This window comes from Leguminivora glycinivorella, chromosome 26 (assembly GCF_023078275.1).
Source record: "Leguminivora glycinivorella isolate SPB_JAAS2020 chromosome 26, LegGlyc_1.1, whole genome shotgun sequence".
Taxonomy (NCBI): domain Eukaryota; kingdom Metazoa; phylum Arthropoda; class Insecta; order Lepidoptera; family Tortricidae; genus Leguminivora; species Leguminivora glycinivorella.
Window position 1 is genome coordinate 6,946,730 of NC_062996.1, and position 26,988 is coordinate 6,973,717.

The window sequence follows — 26,988 nt, forward strand, 5'->3', positions numbered from 1 at the left end:
GCTTAGACTGTGCTAGGAACGCGCCTCTTTCATATATTTGATCGCCAGTGTCCGAGGTGGTATAGTCGAAGGGGCAATCGTTGACGTAAGGTAAGGTGGGAAAGATTGAAGGGCTAAGATGAAATATGTTCCGTATAATGAAGCACCACGGGCGGCCTTCCATCTTATCCCTTAAATCTTTCCCCACCTTACCTTATAGCAAAATTGCATTTTATCAAATTTTGCTATTCGTTTTCGAAAGAATCAATAGACCCTTTACCAGTTGGAGTGGTGTAAAAGATATTAGTCTTTGAAAATGAGAAACAATACATTAAAAAAAACTAATTTATTTGATAACAAATAATTATATTTGTACTACATAAAAACTAAACAAAACAACTCATGCGTGTAACAAAATAAAAGCAATATTCTTATTCTAAACATAATTTTCAGAATAACAGCACGTTGTGTTCGATCCTCAAGTGACGAGACCAGGCTTCTAGATTTTGAAATACCTGTAAAAAATAAACAGATTCTACAATATTGCGTAAATTGCGTTCTACCAGACAAAAAACGTCACGTCGCATTACGTCAGAAACCGGTCGTAATTTATAACCGCCCGCTCAGCGGGTTCTCCGTTATCTGAGCAAAGATCGTTCTAGGGATGTTACGAATATTTGCATTCGCATTATTTTAAACATTCGCATTCGCTTCAAACGATGCGAATGTTTTGCGAATGCGAATATGTGCAAGTCGCAGCTTGTTCCTCGCCCGCGCCGGCCGCTCCAATTGCTACTTGTCGACTGTCGACTCGCGCATGCGCAGATAGGTCAAATTCGTACGGCGTAAAGTTCGTACTCGGCAGTTTGACCAATAGTAAGCATTTTTACCCAGCGGGTTATTAGTGATTGCTTGGTTTTTATTTTGGTTTTTTATGAAATTCAGCGATATTCGCATTCGCACATTCGCATTCTGAATATTCGCATTCGCGAATGTGACACATGCGACATTCGTGACATCCCTGGATCGTTCTTGGCTGCGGAAGTGTTAAACATTTGAATAAGTAGTGTAGTATAATACAGAAAAGTAATCCATTTCCCGTGTGGCGGGTTAAGAAATTCACCCTCTACCCTTGGGTGACGTAGGACCCCTCCTCCCCCCGTGGAGCACAGATTGGCCATACAAATAAATTTAACCACGTGACTCCCCCCCCCCCCTCCACCCGGCCTGGGCACTGACCACGTCCCACCCCCACTCCTCCCTCTGGGCACAAAGCTGGATCCGCCCTTGTTAGTACCAGGTGCGCATAAGTAGTAGTAGAGACTCACACTCTCGACTCGTTCTCTAAATTCGCTGGCGTCCATGAAAGCCTGGCCGCGTCGAATCCGGCGCTCTCTTGCGGTTCCGGCTTCGGCTTTTACCACACCCACGGGATGAATGGGGACAGTGAAATGATGAGAAAATACTTACAAATTGTCCCGAAATCTTCTCTTTCAAACGTCTAAAGTACCAGGCGCACATAAGTAGTAAAGAGACTCACACTCTCGCAGTACTGGCACGGGAACAGCACGAGCCCGTGCGTAGCCACGTGTTCTCTGAACTCGCTGGCGTCCATGAACGCCATGCCGCAGGAGTCGCAAATCCAGGCCGCGTCGAATCCGGCGGTCTCTTCCGGTTCCGGCTTTTACGATACCCACGGGAGGAAAGCACACAGAGCAACCATTTAGATGACAAAATACGAGAAATCTTCTATTTTGACATCTTTCCATACGTCTTTGGTACGAAGGCCACATAAGTAGTAGAGACTCACACTCTCGCAGTACTGGCACGGGAACAGCACTAGCCCGTGCGTAGCCACGTGTTCTCTGAACTCGCTGGCGTCCATGAACGCCATGCCGCAGGAGTCGCAAATCCAAGCCGCGTCGAATCCGGCGCTCTCTTCCGGTTCCGGCTCTGGATCCGGTTCCGGTGGGAGAGTGGAGATTGTCTCTGGTTTGGGTTTCTTGGTTTCGCGCGGTTGGTAGTAGGGGCAAGCTGGAAATTATAAGTTATTTTTGTTCAGTTGGTAAAATTATCCCTGCAGAATTTTATGTAAGTGGGCTAAGATAATAATAGCTTTGCTGACTGTAACGTTTTGAAATCAAATTGTCGCTACCATAAGTGCGAAATATACTCGTATCTTTAGAGAAATTACCTCATAGAGCTTTGCTTTTGCCGCATCTACTATCTGTAGGTTAGTTAGGCTAAAGTTATTGTCCTGAAAAAAAACCGGCCAAGAGCTTCTGTAGTTTCCCATATTTTATTTCAAAAACTGTTCAACCTATCAAGTTCAAAATAATTTTCCTAGAAAGTCTTTATAAAGTTATACTTTTATGATTTTTATATCTTTTTAAACTTATAGTTAGAGGGGGAGAGGGGGGGGGGACACATTTTTTTAACTTTTGGAGCGATTAGTTCCGAAAATATTAACAATATGAAAAATGATTTTCGGAAACCCGTATTCATTTTTTAATACCTATCCAACAATATATCACACGTTAGAGTTGAAATGAAAAAATCACTCCCCACTTTACGTTTAGGGGTTGTGGTTTGGTACCAAATTTCAGCTTTCTGGTGCTAACTATCACTGAGATTATCCGCGGACGAACGGACGGACAGACAGACAAGGCAAAACTATAAGAGTTCCTAATTGACTACGGAACCCAAAAATAGAAAAAAGAAACATGACTTTTTGAAAATTGTCGCTGATTTCGGTGACGATCATGTGCGCTGGACAAGTTGATGTTAACTGGTTAACAGTAGGTACTCGTATGTATGTATGTAACTCACGGCCGTGGCCCACGTGCGTCTTGTGGAAGGTGACGAGAACGCCCTCGGTGGTTTCGGTGACGATCATGTGCGCGGGGCGCGCTTGTCTGTCTGTATGTATGTATGTACACTACAGTGTATGTATGTATGTAACTCACGGCCGTGGCCCACGTGCGTCTTGTGGAAGGTGACGAGAACGCCCTCGGTGGTTTCGGTGACGATCATGTGCGCGGGGCACGCTTTGCCCGTCTTGTAGATTTGCCGCTCCGGCGCTGGACGCTTGCCTTTACCCTGTATCAAAGAGGATCGAGTTTAATACTCGAGAGTTACTGTCAACGTAAAATGTGTAATCACAGTGCATAGACTGTCATCTCACAAGCTTGAAACTTATGAACGTCAGATTTGACAATTTGGCCCATTCTTAGCTCGATATGCTGTAGATATGTGTTAAAATGTCAAATATGAATATTAGCGCCATCTAGCCGAGCGTCCCCCAAAGGTGTAACGCCATCAAGGCCACCGTACCTTTTTCATTATGGTTTTGAGGTACGTTTTTAGGGTTCCGTAGTCAACTAGGAACCCTTATAGTTTCGCCATGTCTGTCTGTCCGTCCGTCCGTCCGCGGATAATCTCAGTAACCGTTAGCACTAGAAAGCTGAAATTTGGTACCAATATGTATATCAATCACGCCAACAAAGTGCAAAAATAAAAAATGGAAAAAAAAAATTATTAGGGTACTCCCGCTACATGTAAAGTGGGTGCTGATTTTTTTTTTCATTCCAACCCCAACGTGTGATATATTGTTAGATAGGTATTTAAAAATGAATAAGGGTTTACTCAGATCGTTTTTTGATAATATTAATTCTCGGAAATAATCGCTCCTAAAGGAAAAAAATTGCCTCCCCCCCCCTCTAGCTTTTGAACCATATGTTTAAAAAATATGAAAAAAATGACAAAAGTAGAACTTTATAAAGACTTTCTAGGAAATTTGTTTTGAACTTGATAGGTTCAGTAGTTTTTGAGAAAAATACGGAAAACTACGGAACCCTACACTGAGCGTGGCCCGACACGCTCTTGGCCGGTTTTTTTTCTTAGACTTTATCCGTCTATACGGAGTTACATATGTCTTTGTAAGTATACAGGGTGAAATATAAAGGACCAGCCATACTTTGCATAGCGACTTTTGAGGTCATAATGAACAACTTTTATTATGGAACAATGCTGAAATCGAGAAAATATTTTTTTCTCAAACATGCAATGAAATATTGTCTTTACGTTCCTTAAAATGGGCTGGGAAGTATCGCTTTTTGGGCGCAACAACTCGAGAGGACTGTAAAGGGATTTCATATTATTTTTTAGGCCTAGGCCTGCAAAGTAACTTTTTTTTATAAAATATTGTCCTTTAGAGCATTTTTTTTATTTCATTGTATGTTTGAGAAAAGCACTATACATGCCTCGGCATGAAAACGGATTCCCGGCCTCGTATCCCTATCCGACCTCGCTCGCACGCTCGCTCGGCCGTATATACCCACTTGGCCGGAAATCCTCATTTTCCCGGCCTCTGATGTAATGTACTATTTTTTTACCTCAAAAGCCACTATGCAAAGAGCTGGTCCTTCTTTGTCATCATCCTCCTTGCGTTATCCCGGCATTTTCCACGGCTCATGGGAGCCTGGGGTCCGCTGTGACAACTAATCCCAAGATTTGGCGTAGGCACTAGTTTTACAAAAGCGACTTCCATCTGACCTTTCAACCCGAAGGGTAAACTAGACCTTATTGGGATTAGTCCGGTTTCCTCACGATGTTTTCCTTCACCGAAAAGTGACTGGCAAATATCAAATGATATTTCGCACATAAGTTCCGAAAGCTCATTGGTACGAGCCGGGGTTCGAACCCGCGACCTCCGGATCGTAAGTCGCGCGCTCTTACCGCTAGGCCCTGCGCTCTTTCATCATGTCTGTTTGAATAATATATTTTTTTACCTGACATACATACACTCCGGATTGGCTGCACATATAGTGCGATCGCACGCCCTCTATCGTCTGTTTGCTGGCTGTTGTCTTCCGGAAACGATACTTGGTCTCCTCTTGAATGGCGCTTTTGAATAACATGAACTCTGGAAAGAGTTGAACGAATTAAAATATGAAAGAACATGTAAATCCATACTAATATTATAAATGCGAAAGTAACTCTGTCTGTCTGTCTGTTACGCTTTCCCGCTTAAACCACGCAACCGATTTTGATAAAAATTGGAATAGACAATCTTTATACCCTGAGACAGAACATAGGCTACTTTTTATTTCGAAAAAAGGGATGAAGGGGTTGAAAAAGAGGTTGAAAGTTTGTATGGGATTTCTTAATTTTAAAAGATAAAACCATGAAACTTTATATTTTAGCACTTGATAAGAAATCATTATTCATTAAACATATATTTAAAGTCACATACGGGTCGAACGCGATTAATTAACATTATTTTCACCTTTAAAATAAACATGGTGGGAAATAACCATTAACTAAAAGCGGGTAGATTATATTTATTTGGCTACCCCGAACATTTATATAAATTAATATCGGGTAGTTTTGTGTTGTTTACATCTCCGGTGACATTTTGCTGGGACGTCAGTCTTCCGCGACCACGGCCAGTGCAACCTGGCCGAAACGTTGGGAAAAAAAGTAAAAATAATGTTAATTAATCGCGTTCGACCTGTATGTGACTTTAAATATGTGTACAAAGCGCGAGAACTTAAAGTGTTATATCATTAAACATCTTGATAAGGGATAGGGATAGGGATAGCGATAGCGATAGCGATAGCGATAGCGATAGCGTTAGCGATAGCGATAGCTATAGCGTTAGCGATAGCGATAGCGATAGCGATAGCGATACGGATACGGATACGGATACGGATACGGATCGGATACGGATACGGATACGGATACGGATACGGATAATATGGGTATCGTTAGAGGGATACGGATAATCGGTCGGCGGTCTCTTACAATCAATGTGCTCTAAGACGATAGTTGTTTGCTTGCTTGAAGATTACGTTTGCGATAAGTATAAGCAAAATGTAAAAAATTGTAAGGGATAATAGAAAAAAGTACTTTTTACCCACCGATCATAGTGTCGAAATACGGGCTATGTGGGATGTTTATAAAGGTTTCCCCAGCGTATATAGAATTACCTACGCTGTGGTCGATGTGTAATATTTCTACAATCATTGCAAGCAAAAGTATTATGTGCAATCGAAATAATCGCAGATAAATATACCTACAGAGAAACCTACGGTCCCTACGGATCCAAATGAAAATCTTAATGAATACTTTTATTACGCGGGCGAAGCCGCGGGTAAAAGCTAGTTTACATATAAAGATGGCGGAATCCTGTTATAGAAATGTAGGGTTGCAAATAGAAAAAAAAAACAAATGTTTTTGTTTTCAGAATTAAGCAAAAAAACCAAGCAGCATGGTTTTTTTTCTAAATATGTTTTTTTTTCAGATGAGCAAATAATACGACAGTAACGGTTTTTCGTGATTCGTAACGTTGAAACGTAACGAAAAAACAATAATGTACATTTTAATTCAATAAACATTCAGTATGGAAACGTTTATTGGGGAATCCCCGATGCGGCGTGGAGCGTGGACTGTGTGGAGAGGCGGTGGTGTTGCCAACAGTAAATAGCGACAACTACTAAATACAGAATGTGTAAATGTTACTTTTATAAAACCAGATACTAAAGTTATTACATTAAATTTGTTTAATAGTTAACATAAAGTCTAAAAAACCGTATAAAACTATTAACTGTTTTGCAATTTTTGAGATTTCGACCTTTAGAAAAAAAACAGTCCAGAAAAAAAACAGTTTTTTTTTTCACGGTTTTTTTTTTCAAGCCAGTAACCCTATAGAAATGTATAGAGAATGTCCACATTTTTCTTTTGATTATGTGGTGCATTGCATAAAATATTTTATTTTAAGTATAGGAAACTAGCCTCTTGTCCTTATAATATACTGCTTACCATCCATGGAGTGTAGATGCAGCCTTTCCACATGTTCTCTCACTCTGTGCTCCGTGAGTAGGTGTCGGCTGAACTGAGCGCCGTAGCTCACTCGATTAGTGCACAGAAGGACTAACTTACTGACTATGGATTTTCTGTACAGTCAGCTGCCGCTTCATTGGGTTGTATAAATACAGTGTTTTATACATTTCTTTGAAGCACTCAATTTCTGAGATACATCAGTGGAAATAAAATTTGTCACATCTGTTATCAGGTAATAAATGTATAATATACAGCATGGAAAAAAAAGAGTAGAATATTAAAAGAGGCGCCATCGGACCGTCTATGTAAACCGCTTTGAATGTGGCAATTATTTTAACACTTTTCTATGAGAACAGTGAAGTGTTGCTATGATAAAAAAAAATTGTTCCATTTCTAGGTACTCTTTTTTTTGCCAATCTGTAACTGCTGTATGTAGTGTGTTATTTATCTTTATGTATGTATGTTTATATATGTCAAATTTTTAGTCTGTATTGTGCGATAAGTTTATTTCTTCGAATTTGCTGACACCTACTCATCAATTTCCGCTACTTTAAGGTTGTCTGGAAGAAATCGCTCTTTAGCGATAAGAGCGCCTGTTTACCTTTGTTCGTGTTGTTTCTTGTTTTTTATCAAGGTGTGCAATAAAGAGTATAGTATTGTATTGTATTGTATTGCTGTAAGAATTATACGCTAAAATCTTGATTTATTATGTAGAACTCACCATCCATGGAGTGTAGATGCAGCCTTTCCACGTGTTCTCTCACTCTGTGCTCCGTGAGTAAGTGCCGGCTGAACTGAGCGCCGTAGCTCACTCGATTTGGACACAGAGGGCACAGGAACGCCTTGCGTTTCTCCACCTGTATTTATCAAATGAGTTAAACTAAAAGCTTTTGTAATAAGTTAAACTAATTTTTTTTTTTATACAACGTCGGTGGCAAACAAGTATACGATCCGCCTGATGTAAAGCGGTCACCGTAACCTATGGACGCCTGCAACTCAAACAGTGTCACATGCGCGTTGCCACCCCATTAGAAACTTGTACACTCCCTTTTGCTGTGTTAAGTACAATGTGTGTTGTGTTAAGTACACAGCAAAAAGGAGTGTACAAGTTCCAAGGAGGGTTCGGGTTGCCGACGACTCAAAGGACAATAGACGGAACAAGTTAGTTCCGTAAGTCCTCCCGTCATCAGCACACCGCACCCTCGTTGAGCTCTGGCAGCCTTACTCACCGGCAGGAACACAACACTATGAGCTACACACAACACTAAATTCGAAAATTGCAGAATACGCTCCATACAAACTTCCACCTCCAAATTCTAGGGAAGTGGGGGGGTTAGAAAGAAACAAAAAGTAGCCTATGTCACTCTCCATCCCTTCAACTATCTCCACTTAAAAAATCACGTCAATTCGTCGCTCCGTTTTGTCGTGAAAGACGGACAAACAAACAGATACACATCACACTTTCCCATTTATGAGCAATTCCCGTTAAGTTTGTACATTTGGATCACGTCTCCGATTTTGATTAAAATTGGTAACCTGGTAGTCCATGATGCTGAGCAAGATCCACTAGGTTTCCCAAAATGTCCTATGTAGTTTGTACGAAGTATGAAGCCATCCTTTTTTGTTTTGACTTTCCATGCCTATAGGTTCCTTATAGCACTTAAAGCACGTGGATCCTTTAAACATGGAACGCCACATAGTTATGGCGAGATTTCAAAATAGGTCACCAACCAGTAAAAATTTGGACATCAATAAAAAGTTATACATTTCACGACAACATGTCGTTAGCCAGTTTGCGGGGGTAACAGTGACATCTAGCGAACAACTTGCACTACGGTATGTAATTGTTTTTCACGCCCTCTATCGTTGATTTTCCTAAGCATATCCTAAGTACATCGGATTTACTATTTCCTTTGACTGAAAACACCGTGATAGTTACCTCATAGCCATGCACCTTCCAGAGATGTTTGTTCAAAATCTGCTTCTGACTGAAGTCTCGGTCGCAAATGTGGCATTTCTTGCGTTCGCGGGGCGTGTACTTTGGCGTTTGGTCGTTGCTGAGTTTTACTGGAAGTTCAAACAAAAAATGAAGGTACTTAAAATTGCAAAAAAAATTTGATAAGTTACCTTGTTAGAAAAAAAATCGTTCATACCATAATCAACTTAATGTTTTAAGACCGAAGTATCAATATTGCAAATGGAACTGCGATATACTAAAATCTCTATTAAAGTTATTTTAACTTCTATCGTAATAAGTTCAAATGACTTATGTCAAAGACAGTGTTGGATAGGTATTTAATAATGAATAGGGGTTTTCTAAAATCATTTTTTGATAATTGTCATTTTCGGAAATAATCGCTCCCAAATAAAAAAAAGTGCCCTCTAACTTTTGAACCATAAGTATAAATATGAAAAAAATCACATATGTAAAATGACGACCGGTCTGGCTCAGTCGGTAGTGGCCCTGCCTGCTAAGCCGCGGTCCTGGGTTCGAATCCCGGTAAGGGCATTTATTTGTGTGATGAGCACAGATATTTGTTCCTGAGTCATGGATGTTTTCTATGTATATAAGTATGTATTTATCTATTTAAGTATATATGTCGTCGCTTAGCACCCATCCCATAGTACAAGCTTTGCTTAGTTTGGGGCTAAGTTGGTCTGTGTCAGGTGTCCCCAATATTTATTTATTTATTTATTTATTTTATTAACCCACGACGCAAAAACGAAGGGGTGTTATAAGTTTGACGTGTCTGTCTGTCTGTCTGTCTGTCTGTTTGTCTGTCTGTGTGTGTGTCTGTCTGTGGCATCGTAGCTCCCGAACGGATGAACCGATTTAGATTTAGTTTTTTTTGTCTGAAAGCTGAGTTAGTCGGGAGTGTTCTTAGCCATGTTTCATGAAAATCGGTCCACTATGTCGCGGTCGGGGGTTTTTTCAAAATTTTAATTTTGTGGTTAGGTTATTAAGTAGAACTTTATACAGACTTTCTAGGAAAATTATTTTGAACTTGATAGGTTGAACAGTTTTTGAAAAAAATACGGGAAACTACGGAACCCTACACTGAACGTGGCCCGACACGCTCTTGGCCGGTTTTTTTCAGCTGATTGAAGTATTGGCTAGGGTACTCACAGCCGTGTTTCATACGGAGGTGTGTGTAGCAGGCTTTCCTGCTGGTGTACACGTTGTCACAGAAGTGGCACGGGTAGCGGCGGTTATCCCCCGTACTGCCGCCGTGGCATCTGTTGACGAATACAATATTTGGGTGAATCAACTTTTTCTTGCCTGTTATTGCCATGGTTACGGTCCCCTGAGTCACGCTGCCTTTATGCAAAATTATGCTACTTAAACTATGCAAACATGCATTTTTCTGGTGTTTACAAACCCTTTCTTTAATTTGCCACCTACAAACATGGACTACATGCATGCTTGCATAATTTCAGTAGCATAATTTTGCATAAAACCAGCGTGACCCAGGGGACCGTAACCATGGTAATAACAGGCAAGAAAAAGTTGATTCACCCATTTAGACCCTCTTCTTCTTTAGACGATCTTTAGATCTTTTGACGACCGGTCTGGCGTAGTTGGTAGCGACCCTGCCTGCTAAGCCGCGGTCCCGGGTTCGAATCCCGGTAAAGGCATTTATTAGTGACGAACTTGCAACCATCTTTAACGCACTTTCGCCACTCCGTCCGCTTCTCCGCCAGCATCTCCCATAAATCACTAAAGTTATCAAGCCGATGAGTTTGTTCGTCCCGTTTTATCACGCCAGTACGTCGGAAAGCGACAAACTTTATCGGCTTGATAACTTCAGTTAACGTTTATGAATTAGGGTAGTTCTCCATTAACATAAATAAATAAGTAGCTGCATTTTAGCATATTTTAGGAACATTATTTGGGCTCATTGGAGGAATGTAAAACTATGTTATCAAGCAAAAAAATTTGTGATTCCTTCGTGATTGGGAAATTGGAAAAAATTAGGACTTTTTTTTTGTTTTTGCAGTGCCGGCGCCATCATGTATGGTGTAGTGTATAATGGGTCATTTTTAGGGTTCCGTAGCCAAAATGGCAAAAACGGAACCCTTATAGTTTCGTCATGTCCGTCTGTCCGTCTGTCCGTCTGTCCGTCTGTCCGTCTGTCACAGCCGATTTACTCGGAAACTATAAGTACTACAGTGATGAAATTTGATGGGAATATGTGTTGTATGAACCGCTACAAAATTATGACACTAAATAGTAAAAAAAAGAATTGGGGGTGGGGCCCCCCATACATGTAACTGAGGGATGAAAATTTTTTTTTCGATGTACATACCCGTGTGGGGTATCAATGGAAAGGTCTTTTAAAATGATATAAAGTTTTCTAAAAACATTTTTCTTAAAGTGAACGGTTTTTGAGATATCAGCTCTCAAAGTCGTAAAAAGTATGTCCCCCCCCCTCTATTTTTATAACTACGGGGTATAAAATTCTAAAAAAAATAGAGGTGATGCATGCTAATTAACTCTTTCAACGATTTTTGGTTTGATCAAAGTATCTCTTATAGTTTTTGAGATAGGTTGATTTAACAGTAATTTTGGCAGGTGTATAAATTGACATAATAAGTTTATTATATTTGCTGCTACGGAACCCTTTGTGCGCGAGCCCGACTCGCACTTGGCCGGTTTTTTTTTTTTCAAAGTTGTCCACCCCACTTTTTTTTTAGATTTGGAATTTTTTATGTCTTTTCCACTCAGAATCGCGAGCTCTTTCATTCCTAATAGGAGAAAAAAAGTGTCCTAATTTTGTTTTCACCATTCCGTTACCACTTTTTAATTACATTATATATGGCGGTAACGGAATAGAAGGTTCGAAAAAATTTATGGAAATCTTGGGACATTTTTTTCTTCTATCAGGATCGAAAGAGCTCTCGATTCTGAGTATGAATCGCGTAAAAAATACCCATGTTACAAAAAAAGTGGGGTGGACAACTTTGGAAAAAATTATTCGTATGCGCGTTAGCGCGCTTAGGCGGTCGCATTTTAATGTATGGGATGGTATGATCTTGTTATAGTTAGAATACCTATTGATGTGATCCAGCACGTCGTGTGTGAGCGTGGCGCCGCACATATTGCACTCTTGCAGTCGGAGCCCCGTTCGCGGCTCTAGGCCGTGGACGGAGCGAACGTGCTCTTCTACCTGATCAGAAATAGTTATTTGTTATACAAGGGGGCAAAGTTGTATTTTAACGCCGAGTGTGGAATTGAAAAACGAGCAAGTGAAAGGATTCTATAGTTCGAGAATAGAATCCTGAACTTGCGAGTTTTTTAACACACGAGAAGTAAAATACATTTGCACCCGAGTGTAACACAAAACTTTTCCCCTCACTATAGCGAGGAAACTACAACGATAAAAAATGCGTTTATCACTGTTCCAGTAGTTCCACAGGTGGTAAATTATCATTATTACTAGATTCACCTACTTTTATGAATTTTAAAACAGTTAATTTAACTTTATTCAAGGTCAAATTACTTTACCCACTAGTGGATAAAATACGTTTTTACCCGCTGGTATTAAAGGACAAAACACGTGTTTCCGAGCTAGTGAGGGGAAAAATATATTTTCAGTACAGATGGTGTTTTTTTACGCACTAGTGCGAGGTCGAAACCTCGGAGGGCCATCTGTACTGAAAAGCGTCGTACGATACAAAAGTGCGTAAAAAAGGAAATTCGAAACGAGTGGCGATAAATTAAAAAATCGACACGAGTTACGAATTTCTTCCTTTTTTACGCACTTGTATCGTAATGTACTATTTTATGGCAGTAGTTTTTATAGGACACTTTTTTTATTATGAATGGGCTTACTCTTGACCACAGACCAGCCAAAGGCAAAGACGTGGCCTACGATGGAGTGAGCTCGCCCAGAAGATGCCCTTGATTTGAAAAACCAACCAAGAAAGGTAAGCAAGCACATTTATGGTTCTAGCTTAAGTAGCTTAATTGGTCGTTCAATGTTCAATAATTAGGTACGCCATGGATGCCAAATTTAGTTACTACCCTAAATGGCTCAACCGCCGGGCATTTTCGCGAAATAAGATTCAAAAACTTTTTTTTTCTAAAATAGGTAAATTTAATGTTTTTCCTACTAAGAATCACGAGCCCTTTTGATCCTTCTAGGCGGAAAAAAGCGTTCCAAATTTAATTTTTCCATTTCGTTACAATTTTTCAAACACTTTGTACGGCGGTTACAAAATGGAAAGTATGCAAAATAATAAAAAAATTGGGACCATTTTTTTGTCCTTGATAGAATTGGCTCGTGATTCTGAGTAGGAAAAGTGAGTAGTGAGGATGAGTATGAAAGAACAAGAGGGAATGAAAGTTACCTCTGCAGCATCAGACAGCGTCAGATCGCAGTAGATGCACGTCGTTTCATCCAGGGCCTGGATGGCGTATTGCTCGTCTAGCTCTCCTGTGGAGGGTAAGGGGGTGAGGGGACAGGACTGGGGGAGCGGAATGGAAACAAAATGAGATAAATAAATGTGGTAAAAATATTTGCTCATTAGATAGATTGCATAATAATTCGTGGCGAAATCATCATGATGAATATCGTTTTAGTCGCTATATCTATTTAATTATCATATTAAAAGCCCACCGACAACCCATATCCCACAGTCGACTTCTACGACACCCACGGCAAGAAAGGGCACGGCATGGCACGGGGCAGGTATTGAACGGGGGGGTATTAATACTTATGTCAAATATTACATAGTTATTTGTTATACAAGGGAGCAAAGTTGTATTTTAACACACGAGAAGTAAAATACATTTGCACCCGAGTGTAACACAAAACTTTTCCCCTCACTATGGCGAGGAAACTACAACGCAAAAAATGCGTTTATCACTGCTTCCAGTAGCTTTATTACTAGATTCACCTACTTTTATCAATTTTAAAGCAGTTAATTTGACTTTTTTCAAGGTCAAATTACTTTACCCACTAGCGGATAAAATGCGTTTTTACCCGCTGGTATTAAAGGACAAAACACGTGTTTCCCAGCTAGTGAGGAGAAAAATATATTATTGTAGTAGTGTCAACAACTCAACTGATACATAAACATATGATACATTATCATGACGACCGGTCTGGCGCAGTCGGTAGTGACCCTGCCTGCTGCGCCGCGGTCCCGGGTTCGAATCCCGGTAAGGGCATTTATTTGTGTGATGAGCACAGATATTTGTTCCTGAGTCATGGATGTTTTCTATGTATATAAGTATTTATATATTATATATATCGTTGTCTGAGTACCCACAACACAAGCCTTCTTGAGCTTACCGTGGGACTTAGTCAATCTGTGTAACAATGTCCTATATATAATATATATTTTTTTTAATCTATTATTAAATTAAATTAAAACGGGACTTAATCCCACGTAACGTAAGTTTTTACGCGATTAAGTCCCGTTTTAATTTAATAATATGAGTGAAGATCGTGTTAGTTTAAATCAATATATTACCATCTATTTCATTCTCTTCACCGGGCTCCAACTTTTTCCCCGAATCTGCTTCCTGAGCCTCCACTTCCTCGGATGCATCTGCTTCTTCTAGTATGGACTCATCTAGGTATTCCTCATCTGAAAATAATATAATCAGGTAATAGTATTCTGGAGCATTCCATGAAATAGTCTACCATTGTTCCAGTACAACCGCACATTTGCTGATAGATCTCTTGATAATAGATTTCTTACATACATACAATCACGCCTGTATCCCATAAAAGGAAAGCTAAAGCTTCAGTGCCACTCTTGGCAAATAAGGGGTTGAAAGAAAACGAAACTGTAAACTGTGTGTGGGTGTAATAGATTTCTTGATAATGGATATTTTTGTAAGACAAAGACTTTTTCTATTTTTCTATGTGCAGAAATTTGCATAGAAAAATGATTGCCTGTTTTAAATGCTGAAAAAAAAATCGCAACATACGAAATTAAATTGCGTTTGTACAGACAGCCCATGGAACGCTCTTTCTATAGAAACTAGTCCTAGCATGAGGCAATGTCCTAAAATTCTGTAGTGTGGGTCACAGGTTTCATATAAACCATAACCTAGATCAGGGAAGCATCTACTTAGCGTGTCAAAGAAATTCAGTCAAAATGTCTCATTATATTGTCTCATTATACACTTGATCGCAACAACACAGACATTTTGAACACATCAGAAATATACTTCCTATGTATTACAAATAAGTAACAATGCCAGTACAAAATGTGCCACACTAGGGTCCTTTACAAAACTTATTTCTTCTATTAAATATAATTCTGTGTTACAGGTTATCTATAAAATTCTGGTCGGTAGTAGGTTGAGTACCAGTGTTTATGTTCTAAAAATAATGATTATACTAGTATAACGATAAGTAAAATACTAAGGATCGGTTGCACCAAACCATCTGGCACCGTTAAAATGTTTGTTAAATTTTACTGTATGAGAAGTTCCATAGAAGTCTGCTGCGTGACGATGATGTGTCTGTCAAATGTGGTTGATGCAACTGGCCCTTAATGTTCTGAAAATTTTGCATAAACAATACAAAAAAAATGATGGTCAGCAATTTTTGCTCTGAAGAGGATTAAGAGACTAGGAATCTGTTGGAGATAACTACTTTTCAACTTATTATTGTACCAAAAACTTAATACCTTACTAATATTTTCACCTTGGTTTTATTTTAATAACCATATTACCCAAAATTATTATTAGTAATGTTTAAAAAATATGGTAAGTAGATAGGCTATTCAAAGTTTTTACTCCAACCATCAATTTTATTCATCGATCATGCTACGACGCTAGTGGCTGATACTAGTGATACTATAGCTACTGTAGGGAAGGTAATAAAAGCAATGTAAAAAAATATTTTTTTTTGTTTTTACCTTTTATAGTCTGCAGCATGGAAATATTTTTTAAAGTCTGTTCTTTAAAAACTACTGCTTCTTCCAACTTTTGAGAACATACAGCACAAATGTATTTAGAGATATTCAACACCTAAAAACAAATTGTTAAATGATAACTTTAAAAAAAGGTCCTAGTGTGGAATATCTGTAGTATTGATTGTGAAATGTGATATTTATAAGACCATCTTGTATACATGTTGTATGACTTGAGATCAAAATAAACTTGAAATAAAAAGATTTAAAAATAAATTGTTACCTTCAAGTCGAAGCAGGTTTCAAACATTTTTGCATAAGTTTCCACATTATCGGAATAAGCAGCAAATAGGTCGTATAAATCCGTAGTGCTCATGCAACTAACGCAACCTACAAAGTCGGGCTCCTCCATGTTTTATAAGAATTTATCAGCAAACAAAAAAGGCCATGACTAAAGTTGATTTGAATTTGTTTTGACAAAAGACGGTCGGTTTTGTTTTTTTTTTTAATGAAAATATTCCAAGCTGGATGCTAGCTTTTTAAGAATTAAGGCTGATTGTACAATAACAAAATTATAGACAGTCAAGCTTATCTTGTTACTAAAAAAGGCGTCAAATTTGAAAAATGTATTCTCGAAAGCTTATTGTCTCATAGACATTTTGAATTTCCTGCCTTTCTTAGTAACAAGATTTGCTTATCCTTAAAATTTATTACAATTGTATGTTCACAAATCTTGAACTCACGAAAAAATCACCATATCTGAGCTTGAACTCCTTGTGGTGGTATTTATATGAAATAAGTGAAACAAGAAATATTTTGCATTCTTGTTGTTTCCGTCCAATGAAAAAGTTCCTCTTGCGAGTACCACGCTTTATAGAGTTTTGAAATAGTCTATGAAAAAAAAAACGTTTACTGTTGACAGCCGTGACATTGACATTTCTTTCAGCGCATCTCGCTTCCCGATAAGGAACGCGATACAATAAATAAAAAAAGGAGTGAAGCGGTGTACAATGTAGAATAATGTAAAATATTGTTTTATTTGTACATTAAGTAAGAGGCTTATAAGGAGGTGTTTGTAATATATTTTCATAGCAATAATGACTACTGAAGTAGAAGAAAGTTGTTTTGTTTGCTCAAAAACCGGCGGCAACTTGAACATCTTCTCCACTTATAGCATCTGCGAAAACAAAGAGGAGTTGTACGTTGAAGTCATCAAAAACTGTTTCAGCATTGAGGTAAAATAAACATTTCATTACATATTATACATCCTTTGTTATTACAACTATAAGGTTATAGGTGTGTCAGGTGTTTACAATAAGAAACGAATATCCTTATTGGGCATATTCCAAAATGTTTCTACTGTTAATAGTGTTAACAAGCGAAAAAAAATATTGCTATTTTTTTGTAAAATTGTAAGTTGTAGCTTCATTCTGCCAGTTATAATACCATAAGTTATACAGATATTTTTTTATGAAAGGAACAATGACCTTTAGTAAAGTTGTTTCTGGTATGTTTTTTTTTTACAGATTGGGCAGGACTCAGGTCTCAATGCGTTGTGCACTGATTGTAGCATTAAGCTCCGACAAGCATATTCATTTAAAACTGAAATAGTACAAGCTGTGAACAAACTGGTGGTTTTACAAGGTATCTCTTTTTTTCAGTAATCACAAAATCCCTTAGTGTTGTATGTTGGGCAAGCAAATATTATCCCAATATTTGTGGAATTATCTATGCTACTCTGTGATGCACTGCAATAAAAAGATACATCCCTTTTTCTAGAGAAGAACATATATTTACACAATAATATTGGTATTATTTAGTATGTTGATAATTATGTTAATTATAAATATTCTTTTAGATATTGCACAGGAACCCGAATATGTCAAATATTTGGAGCATACATTTGAAAATGACTACAACATCAATTCTGTTCTCAACCCGGAAACCGGACAAATATCTTACACTTTAGATAAAATAGAAGAAATTAAACCAACTAATGAACAAGACACATACATGATTGATTTAGAAAATGATGCCATAATCCCTAAGACAGAGGCAGATAAGAAAGTTAAAAAAACTAAAAGGAAAAATGTTGTTAAAGAGAACTTACCAAATAATAAAAATAAAAAAGCGAAACAGAATAATGTTGAGATTAAAAAGCAAAGCTGAGTAAGGCTAGGAAAAAGAAAGAAACTGAAGATATTTCAGCTATTGATACTGAGAAAGCTAATGATGTAGATATTGTCCAAAATGAAGCGGAGAAACCTAAAAAAATTATTACAATTGAAGGGAATTTGGTGAATGCACCTGATGAAGAGAAAAAAAGTAAGAAGCCAAAGAAAGGAAAAAATGGTGAGGTTTTTTTTTATTATTATAAATGGGCTTACTCTTGACCACAGACTAGCCAAAGGCAAAGACGTGAAAGGCAAAGACGTGGCCTACGATGGAGTGAGCTCGCCCAGAAGATGCCTGTTCACTCTTGTTTTTGTGTTGTTACTATTAGCTTGCAACTGCGACTATTTTGTACTATACTCACAGAATTAGATTTAGATAGAAGAAACAAGTTCATCTATTTGTATGGCAACCGAGCGTGTCAGATTCTGTACTGAAGTTGTTACTTGCCTGTGATTTTAAACATGTCTCAGGCCCTTGAGTGTTCATAATTTTTGTGTTGTTGCAATTACATATCACGTAACAAGGCATTTTTAATGTTTTTGTTGACTTCAATTTACAAAAATTGACGCCCAAAATCTGCAAGCTGCGATTAAAGGTGGACAACTCAGAGGATTTTACTGAGTTCATTTGACACGTTAAGTAGATACATTTGCTTGATCTTCTATGGTATATAATTATGACATCTGTGACTGTAATTACTGTTCCATCAAATTTTCCAAAATACCTTTACAATTTAATATTTTGGTATGCAAATTGAATTCTTTTCTAAAATTATAGTTTGCTTTGTTAATATATGTTTTTTTGAAATTCTAACAACCTTTCCATATTTTTGAGAGGTATTGTAATATGTACAACCATTAGCCTCTGCTTGAAAATGTTGCAAATGCGAATGTTGACTTTCACCATTTTTTTTTAAGGCCAGTGATTGACCTTTGTGCATTTCGATATGAGTTTTTGGTGAATTGACTTTTTTGTGCCACTCTTGCCATGGTAACAAATTCTATTCTGTAAAAACTTCTGATTTGTAACCACAGAGAACCTCCTATAGAGTGCCAATCTTGTAAATTTTGTGCGTGCTACAAATCACCAGTGCTTGGGGCGCGAGGAGCGGGAGGGGAATGTGTTTAGCGCGCTGCGATTGGTCGTTTCAAGGACGGCAGGCAGTTGCGCCAGATGAAAAGGGACAGAAGTATGACTGTCCCTCACGTCATGCTCCACGGCAGCGCCACCTTAGCTTTGATGAACATAAACATATGGGAAAATATCTATATAAAGTCTATAAAATTCTAGACTAGTTAAAAAAATATCTATGTTTCTAGTTTCGTCGTGAGCTCTTATACATTGTGGCGCTGCTGTAGAGCATACTCCACAGCAGCGCCACCATAAAATATCAATTACTGCATATGGTACAGGCACGTATATGGCTTCAAATAATTCTATAACAATTCTATATTGGCCTAGCTTACAAAATCCCTACTTTTATTTTGCATGTAGGAAAATACGATGCCACAAATATTTTATAACAAATAATTATCGCAGCGCCGTAATAAAAAATCAAGGCAAACACACTAACAATTTTGCCGAGATTTTCAATAAGGCGTTGCGATAATTATTTCTTACAAAAGGTTTGTGGCATCGTATTTTCCTAAATTCTTTATTCTTTTATTCTTTATTCTTTCTTTATTGCACCATGGTAATTACAATATGTTTTTACATGCGAAATAGTCAGTACCTCATGGACCCAAGATGGGTATGGCAATTTAAATCTTAAAATTAACTTATGTGCTAATACATATGTGCATGTATATCATTAAAATTAATTAAGAATTACAATGAATAAAATTTTAAATATGAACATAATTATTAAAATACTAACATCATTATTATTAGCAACATACTTTAATTATTACAAATAGTACCGAATGTGATAATCAATTTCATAGTATTAAAATAGTAATAGGTATAATTAATCAGTGCTCATGTCATGTCATTATCATTCATAAAATCCTTAACAGTATAATAGTTTTTATTGATAAGAAATGTCTTCAACTTATTTGCGTAGCTTTTGTCGTTCTCCTCTGACCTAATGTAATTTGGAAGTTGATTATAGATTTTTACAGCAGCATATTGAGGGCTATTTCGGAATAGTTCCAATTTCGGTGCAGGTAGTTGCAGTTGCAGTTTATTTCTTAAGCGTTCATTTTGCTGCTTTTGAAATAGATGCAAATTTTTCTTTACAAACATAGCCAGTTCAAAAATGTAAAGGCATGGTAACGGAAGTATACCATGATTTGAAAAGTAAGGCTCGCAACTTTCATTATTATATTTATTAACTAATATGCGTATACACCTTTTCTGCATTACGAACAAGTCGTGTGCGTCAGTACTATTACCCCACATTGCGATACCGTATCGCAGCCAAGAATGTGCATAAGCATAGTACGCAGAAAGTGCTGCAGCAAAATTCGAGTATTTACGAAGTGTGAATAATGCGTACTGGAATCGGGATAATTTGGATTTAATATCTAAAATATGGGCTTTCCAATTCAAATTGCTGTCGATTATCACACCTAAAAGTTTAAAATTATTTACTTCTTCAATTGGTTTGTTGTTTAGCGTTAGATTTAGTTGTAAAGGGGTTCTTTGGTAAGGATAAAACTGAATTAATTTTGTTTTATCAGAATTTATGCTAAGATTGTGGTCATTCATCCAATGGTTTATTTTATTTAAGGTTTGTGCTAATGTCGCGTTAAAATCGTCATTGCTATTGAATTCAAAGAGGAGGGAAACATCGTCTGCAAATAGGGTACATTTAACGTCGATTTCTTTTGGAAGGTCGTTTACGTATATTAAGAAAAGCAGGCAGCCAAGCACGCTTCCTTGGGGGATAGATCCGCTTACTTCCTTAACATCACTGCGGACAGTCTGCAAACAGGCAGACGAAGGGTCGAGATACTCAATCTGTACAAGCTGCGATCGGTGGTCTAGGTATGACTTGAACCAGTCATAAGCGATTCCCCTAATACCTGATCCGTATAGTTTTTGAAGCAAAATTTTGTGTGAAACTTTATCATATGCCTTGGTGAGGTCTAGCAGAAGTCCTACTGCAACGCATTTTTTGTTGATAATGTCCATGATTTCTTGCGTGTACTTGCTTACTGCAAGGGTAGTAGATCTGTTTTTCCTAAATCCATATTGGTCGTCATGTAATGCAACGTTTTTCTCTAAGAATTTATAGACTCTAGTACACATTGACTTCTCAAAAATCTTGGATAGAGTGGGCAGTAGTGCTATTGGCCGATAGTTGTTGACGTCAAGAACACTGTCTTTTTTGTGTATGGGTTTAATTAGTGACATCTTTAGCTGTTGTGGAAAGCACCCTTCATTAAACGATTGATTAATTAATATACACAACGGGAATGATAGTTGAGTGGCACACAATTTTAGTAAAGTCGATGGGATTTCATCTATCCCAGTACTATGTGTTTTCTTAAGTCCACGTATAATTTTAAAGACCTCGTTCTCCGTTACCGGGTACAAGTACAGAGATTTTTCTAGTGGGGATCGCACGGATGCAAAATAAAAGTAGGGATTTCGTAAGCAAGGTCAATATAGAATTGTTATAGAATTATTTGAAGCCATATACGTGCCTGTACCATATGCAGTAATTGATATTTTATGGTGGCGCTGCTGTGGAGTATGCTCTACAGCAGCGCCACAATGTATAAGAGCTCACGACGAAACTAGAAACATAGATATTTTTTTAACTAGTCTAGAATTTTATAGACTTTATATAGATATTTTTCCATATGTTTATGTTCATCAAAGCTAAGGTGGCGCTGCCGTGGAGCATAACGTCTGTCCCTCTACTGTCGCGTAAGTGGCCAGTGTAAGTTGACCTATGCCGGCTCTGAATAAATTATAAATATGACTTATTTGTGTTTGTAACATTTAACTTCATTGATTTAATTAAACTTACACTTGATGGATTTTAGGGGTTGGTCTGTGTTTGTAACATATTTAAAATTGTAAATGTTGGAGATCAGTTTAAAAACATAATAACACGCAATTAAGTCACGTTTGCAATTTTAAATATTTAACTTAATTTCATTTTGATATAACAAACTTAAACAATAGTGTAGATTTGTAGAATAACAATAAAAAAGTTATCCAAATAACAATAAATAAGTTATATATTATATAGTTGAAGGAATGGAGAGTGACATAGGCTACTTTTTGTCTCTTTCTAACGCGAGCGAAGCCGCGGGAAAAAGCTAGTTGTAAATATTTCATTGACATGTTCTTGCTTGGCTTTACTGTCACTTGGTTGCACTTCTATGACATTTTTTTCTTTCCAGCCAAATCGTCCCCATTTACCCTCGAGCCCGGGCAGACCAAATGCACCATCTGCAACACACAGTTTGAGACCACAAGGCTCTCCGGAACCACATGAACGCTCACTACCCGGACCATGTTTGTGGGGAGTGCGGCATGGTCTTCGCAAGCCAGGAGAGGCTTCGCTCCCATGTGTACCAGATTCATAATGCTGATGACTCGCCGACTTGCAAGTATTGCGACAAGGTTTGAACCAATTTTTTGTATAAAGACCTTATAAAAATTACATATCGACCCTGTAATAGGGGTGTTGATAGCACCAGTGCAGCCTGAACGTGGCCGTGGAAAATCCATATCCGTACTAATATTATAAATGGGAAAGTGTGTGTCTGTTTGTCCGTCTTTCACGGTAAAACGGAGCGACGATTTAACGCGATTTTTTATGTCGAAATAGTTGAAGGGATCACAAGATTTGGCGTAGGCACTAGTTTTACGAAAGCGACTGCCATTTGTCCTTCCAACCCGAAGGATAAGTAGGGCTTATTGGGATTAGTCCGGTTTCCTCACGATGTTTTCCTTCACCGAAAAGCGACTGGCAAATATCAAATGATATAATTATCTATTTCCTAAATACCAAAATGTATTTGTAATAAAGACATATGTAACTCCGTATAGACGGATAAAGTCTAAAAAAAAACGTACCTCAAAGCCATAGAGAAAAGGGTACGGTGGCCTAGATGGCGTTACACCTTTGGGCACGCTCGGCTAGACGGCGCTAATATTAATATTTGACATTTTAACACAATTATCAAGCTAACAATATGGGCCAAATTGTCAAAACTGAGGTTCAAAAGTTTTAAGCATGTGTCGAGAGATGGCTGTCTATGCACTGTGATTACACATTTTACTTTGACAGTAACTCTCTATAATACTCGATCCTCTTTGATTTGTAACTAACTCAATATTTCCAGGTTTTCACCAATGTGAACACCCGAAACGCTCACATGTGGCGTACCCACACCAAACCGGACCCGTTCAAGTGTGCGCAGTGCGGCGAGCGGTTCAAGACCTACCTCAAACGGCTTCGGCACATGCAGTCTGAACACGGAGAGGTCACAGAGTATCCATGCCATTACTGTGACAAGAAGTTCGCGTATGCTGGTAAGTATGCAACCCTGGTACTCGCGGGACAAATTGGCTGGTAGTTTCTTTATTTTTAAGTCATAAATGGTGTGCTGTTGGGAGACTCAAATGCATTTCAAATATTTGAGGACATTTTATGTTATGGATCCATATAGTATAGAAGTGACAAAAACGCCCTTATGCTGATAAGTTTCTTGAGTCTATGTGACCCTGGTACATAGGGGGTAATTGCACAAAAGATCCCGATGGGTCGAAGTGTGTGTGTAAGGGCCCCCGCAGATTTAAGATAAGATTTAAGATAAGATAAGACCCTGGTACATAATTATAGGGTAACATCAGTAACATGGTAGTAGAATTTTTGGTTTTTAGTCATAATGGTATGCGTTTTAGTTGATTCAAATACAATATTTGAGGTTATTCTTGGCCAAATTGGAATCTATAGAGCAGCTATAGAGGTTCAAGACACCTCAAATGGCTCCAACACATGCAGTCTGAGCATGGAGAGCTCACAGAGTATCCATGCCATTACTGTGACAAGAAGTTCGCTTATGCTGGTAAGCTCCTTTGACTTATGCGGTCCTGGTACTTCTGGGGTAGCATTGATAGGTAGGATTTTTAGTTTTTAAGTCATCAGGTGCACTCTTATAGACCCTAATCAATATTTGAGGTTATTCTTAGCTGTAATGGAACCTATAGAGTATATAGAGGTTTAAGACCTACCTCAAACGCCTTCGGCACATGCAGTCTGAACACGGAAAGGTCACAGAGTATCCATGCCATTACTGTTTACATAGTTTTTAGTCATATGTTATGCGTTTTAGTTCATTCAAATACAATATTTGAGGTTATTCTTGGCCAAATTGGAATCTATAGAGCAGCTATAGAGGTTCAAGACACCTCAAATGGCTCCAACACATGCAGTCTGAGCATGGAGAGGTCACAGAGTATCCATGCCATTACTGTGACAAGAAGTTCGCGTATGCTGGTAAGCTCTTGACTTATGCGGTCCTGGTACTTCTAGGGTAACATCATTGGTAGGTAAGGTAGGTTTTAGTTGTGCCAAATATTGATACCCGAGCAAGTGAAAGATTCCGTTTTTCAAGAAGTTGAATCTTGAGCGTTGCGAGGGTTTCAAGGCACGTAGGTTAAACAAAGTTTGCCACCGAGTGAAACACAAAAATGTTCACCACACCAACACCAACAAAATACTGATTATAAAACATCGAATGTAATGCAATGCAATGCAATCTAATTCTATATTTAAAAATAATTATTTGTACGTAAATTCTAACAGCCAGCTCAAGGCATCACTGAGAGAAATTTGCATTGTGAATTTAACAAGTTCGACTTGTTGCGGTTTATCCGTTTGAATCAGCCAAACATATGTTTAAAACAATATGTGTCAGGTTGTTTTTATAAAATCGACTTGTTGATTCAAATATATTGCCGATTCAAATGACAAGTAGCTTGTTGTTTGAACCAAAGAGCACGTAGGCGCTATTTTAACCAAAAAACTTGTTGAACGAACATGAAAACTGGTTGTATTTTCTCTCAGTGATCAAGTTATAATTTGTATGAAATTACTTGCACTCTTGTTCAGAAAATGCAATTGATCTTTATCAGTTGGTGTGGTGAAAATATATTTGAGGACATTTTCAACAGGTTTTAACTATTATTTTCACTCCAGCCTACAGGACAAAGCACATCCGCACAATCCACTTGGAAGCTCGCCCACACAAGTGCCAAGACTGTCCGTTCTCGTTCGCGCGTCGTCGCGAGTTGGACGCTCATCGCGCCAGCAAACATGGCGACGGCGAAATGAAATACCAGTGCAATGTGTGCCAGAAGAAGTTCTTCTTTAATTCGGCGCTGAAGTTTCATGTCAATCTACATAACAGGTATGCTTCTTATGTCTATGGAACCCTGGTAGCATTCTGTGGTAAGTGTCGTGTGGCTACGTTCATAACGTTACAATTTCTAGCTTTGAAGTCTCAGGATACTTTGGATCCCCATATTCGGATAGTAAGTAAAAGTTAAAAGTATTTATTATAATGATAATTAATAGTTAGAAGTGGACTAGGCCAGCAAACATGGGGACGGCAAAAAGTACCAGTGCAATGTTTGCCAGAAGAAATTCTTCTTTAATTCGGCGCTGAAGTCTCATGCCAATCTACACAACAGGTATGCTTCTTATGTCTATGGAACCCTGGTAGCATTCTTTGGTAAGTATCATGTGACTCTGTTTATTAATCAGGGGCCAAACGCCAGCTCAAGATTTCAAGTTAAGTATGAAATGACTTTACACTCTTGTGGATAAAATGAAATTTTGCTATCTGTTTTCGAATAGCAGAGTAAGCCTTTACCAGTTGGTGTGGTGAAAATAAATAAATAATACATATATTAAAATAGTGTTTTTCTAATTATCTTTATATTTTTATTCACAGATTCGCCTGCACCCAATGCGACACCAAGTTCACAGACCAGAACGAGCTAGACGCCCACATGAGCACCCACACGAAAGACCTTGAGCCCCTAGACCACTCTCTAGACGGCCTGCCCATTCTAGACTCCTTAGAATTTAACGAACTGACAGATTATGCTTTGGACTCTGACTTGTGGGTGTTTGGCAATGAGCTGTAGATTTAAGCCCGTTTTCACAGTATCCGATCCGATATCGGATGTCGGAAGGATTTCAATGGAAACTAACCTAACCACAAAATTAAAATTAAAAAAAACCCCCGACCGCAACATAGTGGATCGATTTTCATGAAACATGGCTAATAACACTCCCGACTAACTCAGCTTTCAGACAAAAAAACTAAATCTAAATCGGATCATCCGTTCGGGAGCTACGATGCTACAGACAGACACGTCAAACTTATAACACCCCGTCGTTTTTGCGTCGGGGGGTTAAAAATCTAAGATGGCGGCTTAAATGTATGGGATATCGGTCCGACATCCGATATCGGATGTGAAAACGCACTAATCGTTACCACAGTATAAGGACGCGTCAGTAGTTAATCTCCCGCGATCCGTTTTTGATACTGACGCGACCGGCATCATCCGGTTCCCCACATACTCTCTGCACCTCGCTCGCGCCGAGCGCTACTCAAGGACAAACCGCGTGGCGCAAAATTTGTTAGAAGAATTATTACTGAGTCGTCCTTATACTGTGTCGTTGCCATGGTTACTAGACAGAACCTCGAGGTCTCAAAGACCTATTATTGTCCCAGAGCTGTAAGAACCTCTTTTTGACACATGACAGAGACCACAAAACGTAAACTCGCGCGACTTAATGAAATATTAAATAAAATCCTGTAATCATATTGAAAAAAATCAAGTACTTAAAAACAATATTTCGCTTACTTTAAACATAATCTAACACATGTTACATTTTTGCGGATCCTCGTTAGTGAGTGTTTTACGATATTAATTTATCACGCAGGATTTACTTATTATGTCATTTATCATTCATTTTTATTTTTAAACTAGTGCTGTGGCAGAGTCTGTCATTTCGATTCAAATGACATTTCAGTAAGTTGACAGAAATCGTATATTTGTTTCAACATACTTCAAAACAAATGTGTCAAAAATGTGAACTTACAGATCCGGGACAACAATGCCTCTCTAGACGCCCAT

The 26,988-nt window shown here is 38.3% G+C and overlaps 3 protein-coding genes across 4 annotated transcripts; 2 read left to right on the forward strand and 1 right to left on the reverse strand.

The window, feature by feature from the left end:
* Positions 1–1,702: 1,702 nt before the first annotated feature.
* On the reverse strand, positions 1,703–14,406 carry LOC125240128 (gastrula zinc finger protein xFG20-1-like). The gene is made up of 9 exons (XM_048147975.1): positions 14,302–14,406; positions 13,174–13,290; positions 11,875–11,990; positions 9,950–10,059; positions 8,762–8,889; positions 7,544–7,679; positions 4,770–4,903; positions 2,946–3,078; positions 1,703–2,013 (listed from the first exon to the last, which is right to left on the reverse strand). Exons 1-9 carry the CDS (start codon positions 14,302–14,304, stop codon positions 1,703–1,705), a joined length of 1,188 nt encoding a protein of 395 aa, XP_048003932.1. The 5' UTR covers positions 14,305–14,406.
* A 2,247-nt stretch (positions 14,407–16,653) lies between these two features.
* LOC125239949 (oocyte zinc finger protein XlCOF26-like) lies at positions 16,654–23,437 on the forward strand. 2 transcript variants are annotated; one of them, XM_048147733.1, is made up of 5 exons: positions 16,654–16,931; positions 17,223–17,340; positions 17,555–18,048; positions 22,230–22,452; positions 23,178–23,437. In XM_048147733.1, exons 4-5 carry the CDS (start codon positions 22,321–22,323, stop codon positions 23,409–23,411), a joined length of 366 nt encoding a protein of 121 aa, XP_048003690.1. In that variant the 5' UTR covers positions 16,654–16,931; positions 17,223–17,340; positions 17,555–18,048; positions 22,230–22,320; the 3' UTR covers positions 23,412–23,437. Both variants share the same exon structure in this region; 1 of them encodes a protein (XP_048003690.1).
* Positions 23,438–24,245: 808 nt separating this feature from the next.
* LOC125240051 (chorion transcription factor Cf2-like) lies at positions 24,246–26,101 on the forward strand. The gene is made up of 3 exons (XM_048147884.1): positions 24,246–24,334; positions 25,037–25,247; positions 25,794–26,101. The coding sequence occupies exons 1-3, from the start codon at positions 24,265–24,267 to the stop codon at positions 25,987–25,989; spliced, it is 477 nt and encodes a 158-aa protein (XP_048003841.1). The 5' UTR covers positions 24,246–24,264; the 3' UTR covers positions 25,990–26,101.
* Positions 26,102–26,988: the final 887 nt, after the last annotated feature.

What these genes read in the sequence shown, in the direction of transcription:
- LOC125240128 (XM_048147975.1), bottom strand. An exon ending in GCATCTACACTCCATGGATG is followed by an intron (nt 4,904 to 7,543) that starts GTGAGTTCTACA and finishes AACTCTTTCCAG; the next exon opens with AGTTCATGTTATTCAAAAGC. An exon ending in GACGCACGTGGGCCACGGCC is followed by an intron (nt 2,014 to 2,945) that starts GTGAGTTACATA and finishes TATAATTTCCAG; the next exon opens with CTTGCCCCTACTACCAACCG.
- LOC125239949 (XM_048147733.1), top strand. Translation starts at nt 22,321, where the DNA reads ATGAACGCTCACTACCCGGACCATGTTTGTGGGGAGTGCGGCATGGTC. An exon ending in CTTGCAAGTATTGCGACAAG is followed by an intron (nt 22,453 to 23,177) that starts GTTTGAACCAAT and finishes CAATATTTCCAG; the next exon opens with GTTTTCACCAATGTGAACAC.
- LOC125240051 (XM_048147884.1), top strand. Translation starts at nt 24,265, where the DNA reads ATGCAGTCTGAGCATGGAGAGGTCACAGAGTATCCATGCCATTACTGT. An exon ending in CAAGAAGTTCGCGTATGCTG is followed by an intron (nt 24,335 to 25,036) that starts GTAAGCTCTTGA and finishes TTTTCACTCCAG; the next exon opens with CCTACAGGACAAAGCACATC. An exon ending in CATGTCAATCTACATAACAG is followed by an intron (nt 25,248 to 25,793) that starts GTATGCTTCTTA and finishes TTTTATTCACAG; the next exon opens with ATTCGCCTGCACCCAATGCG.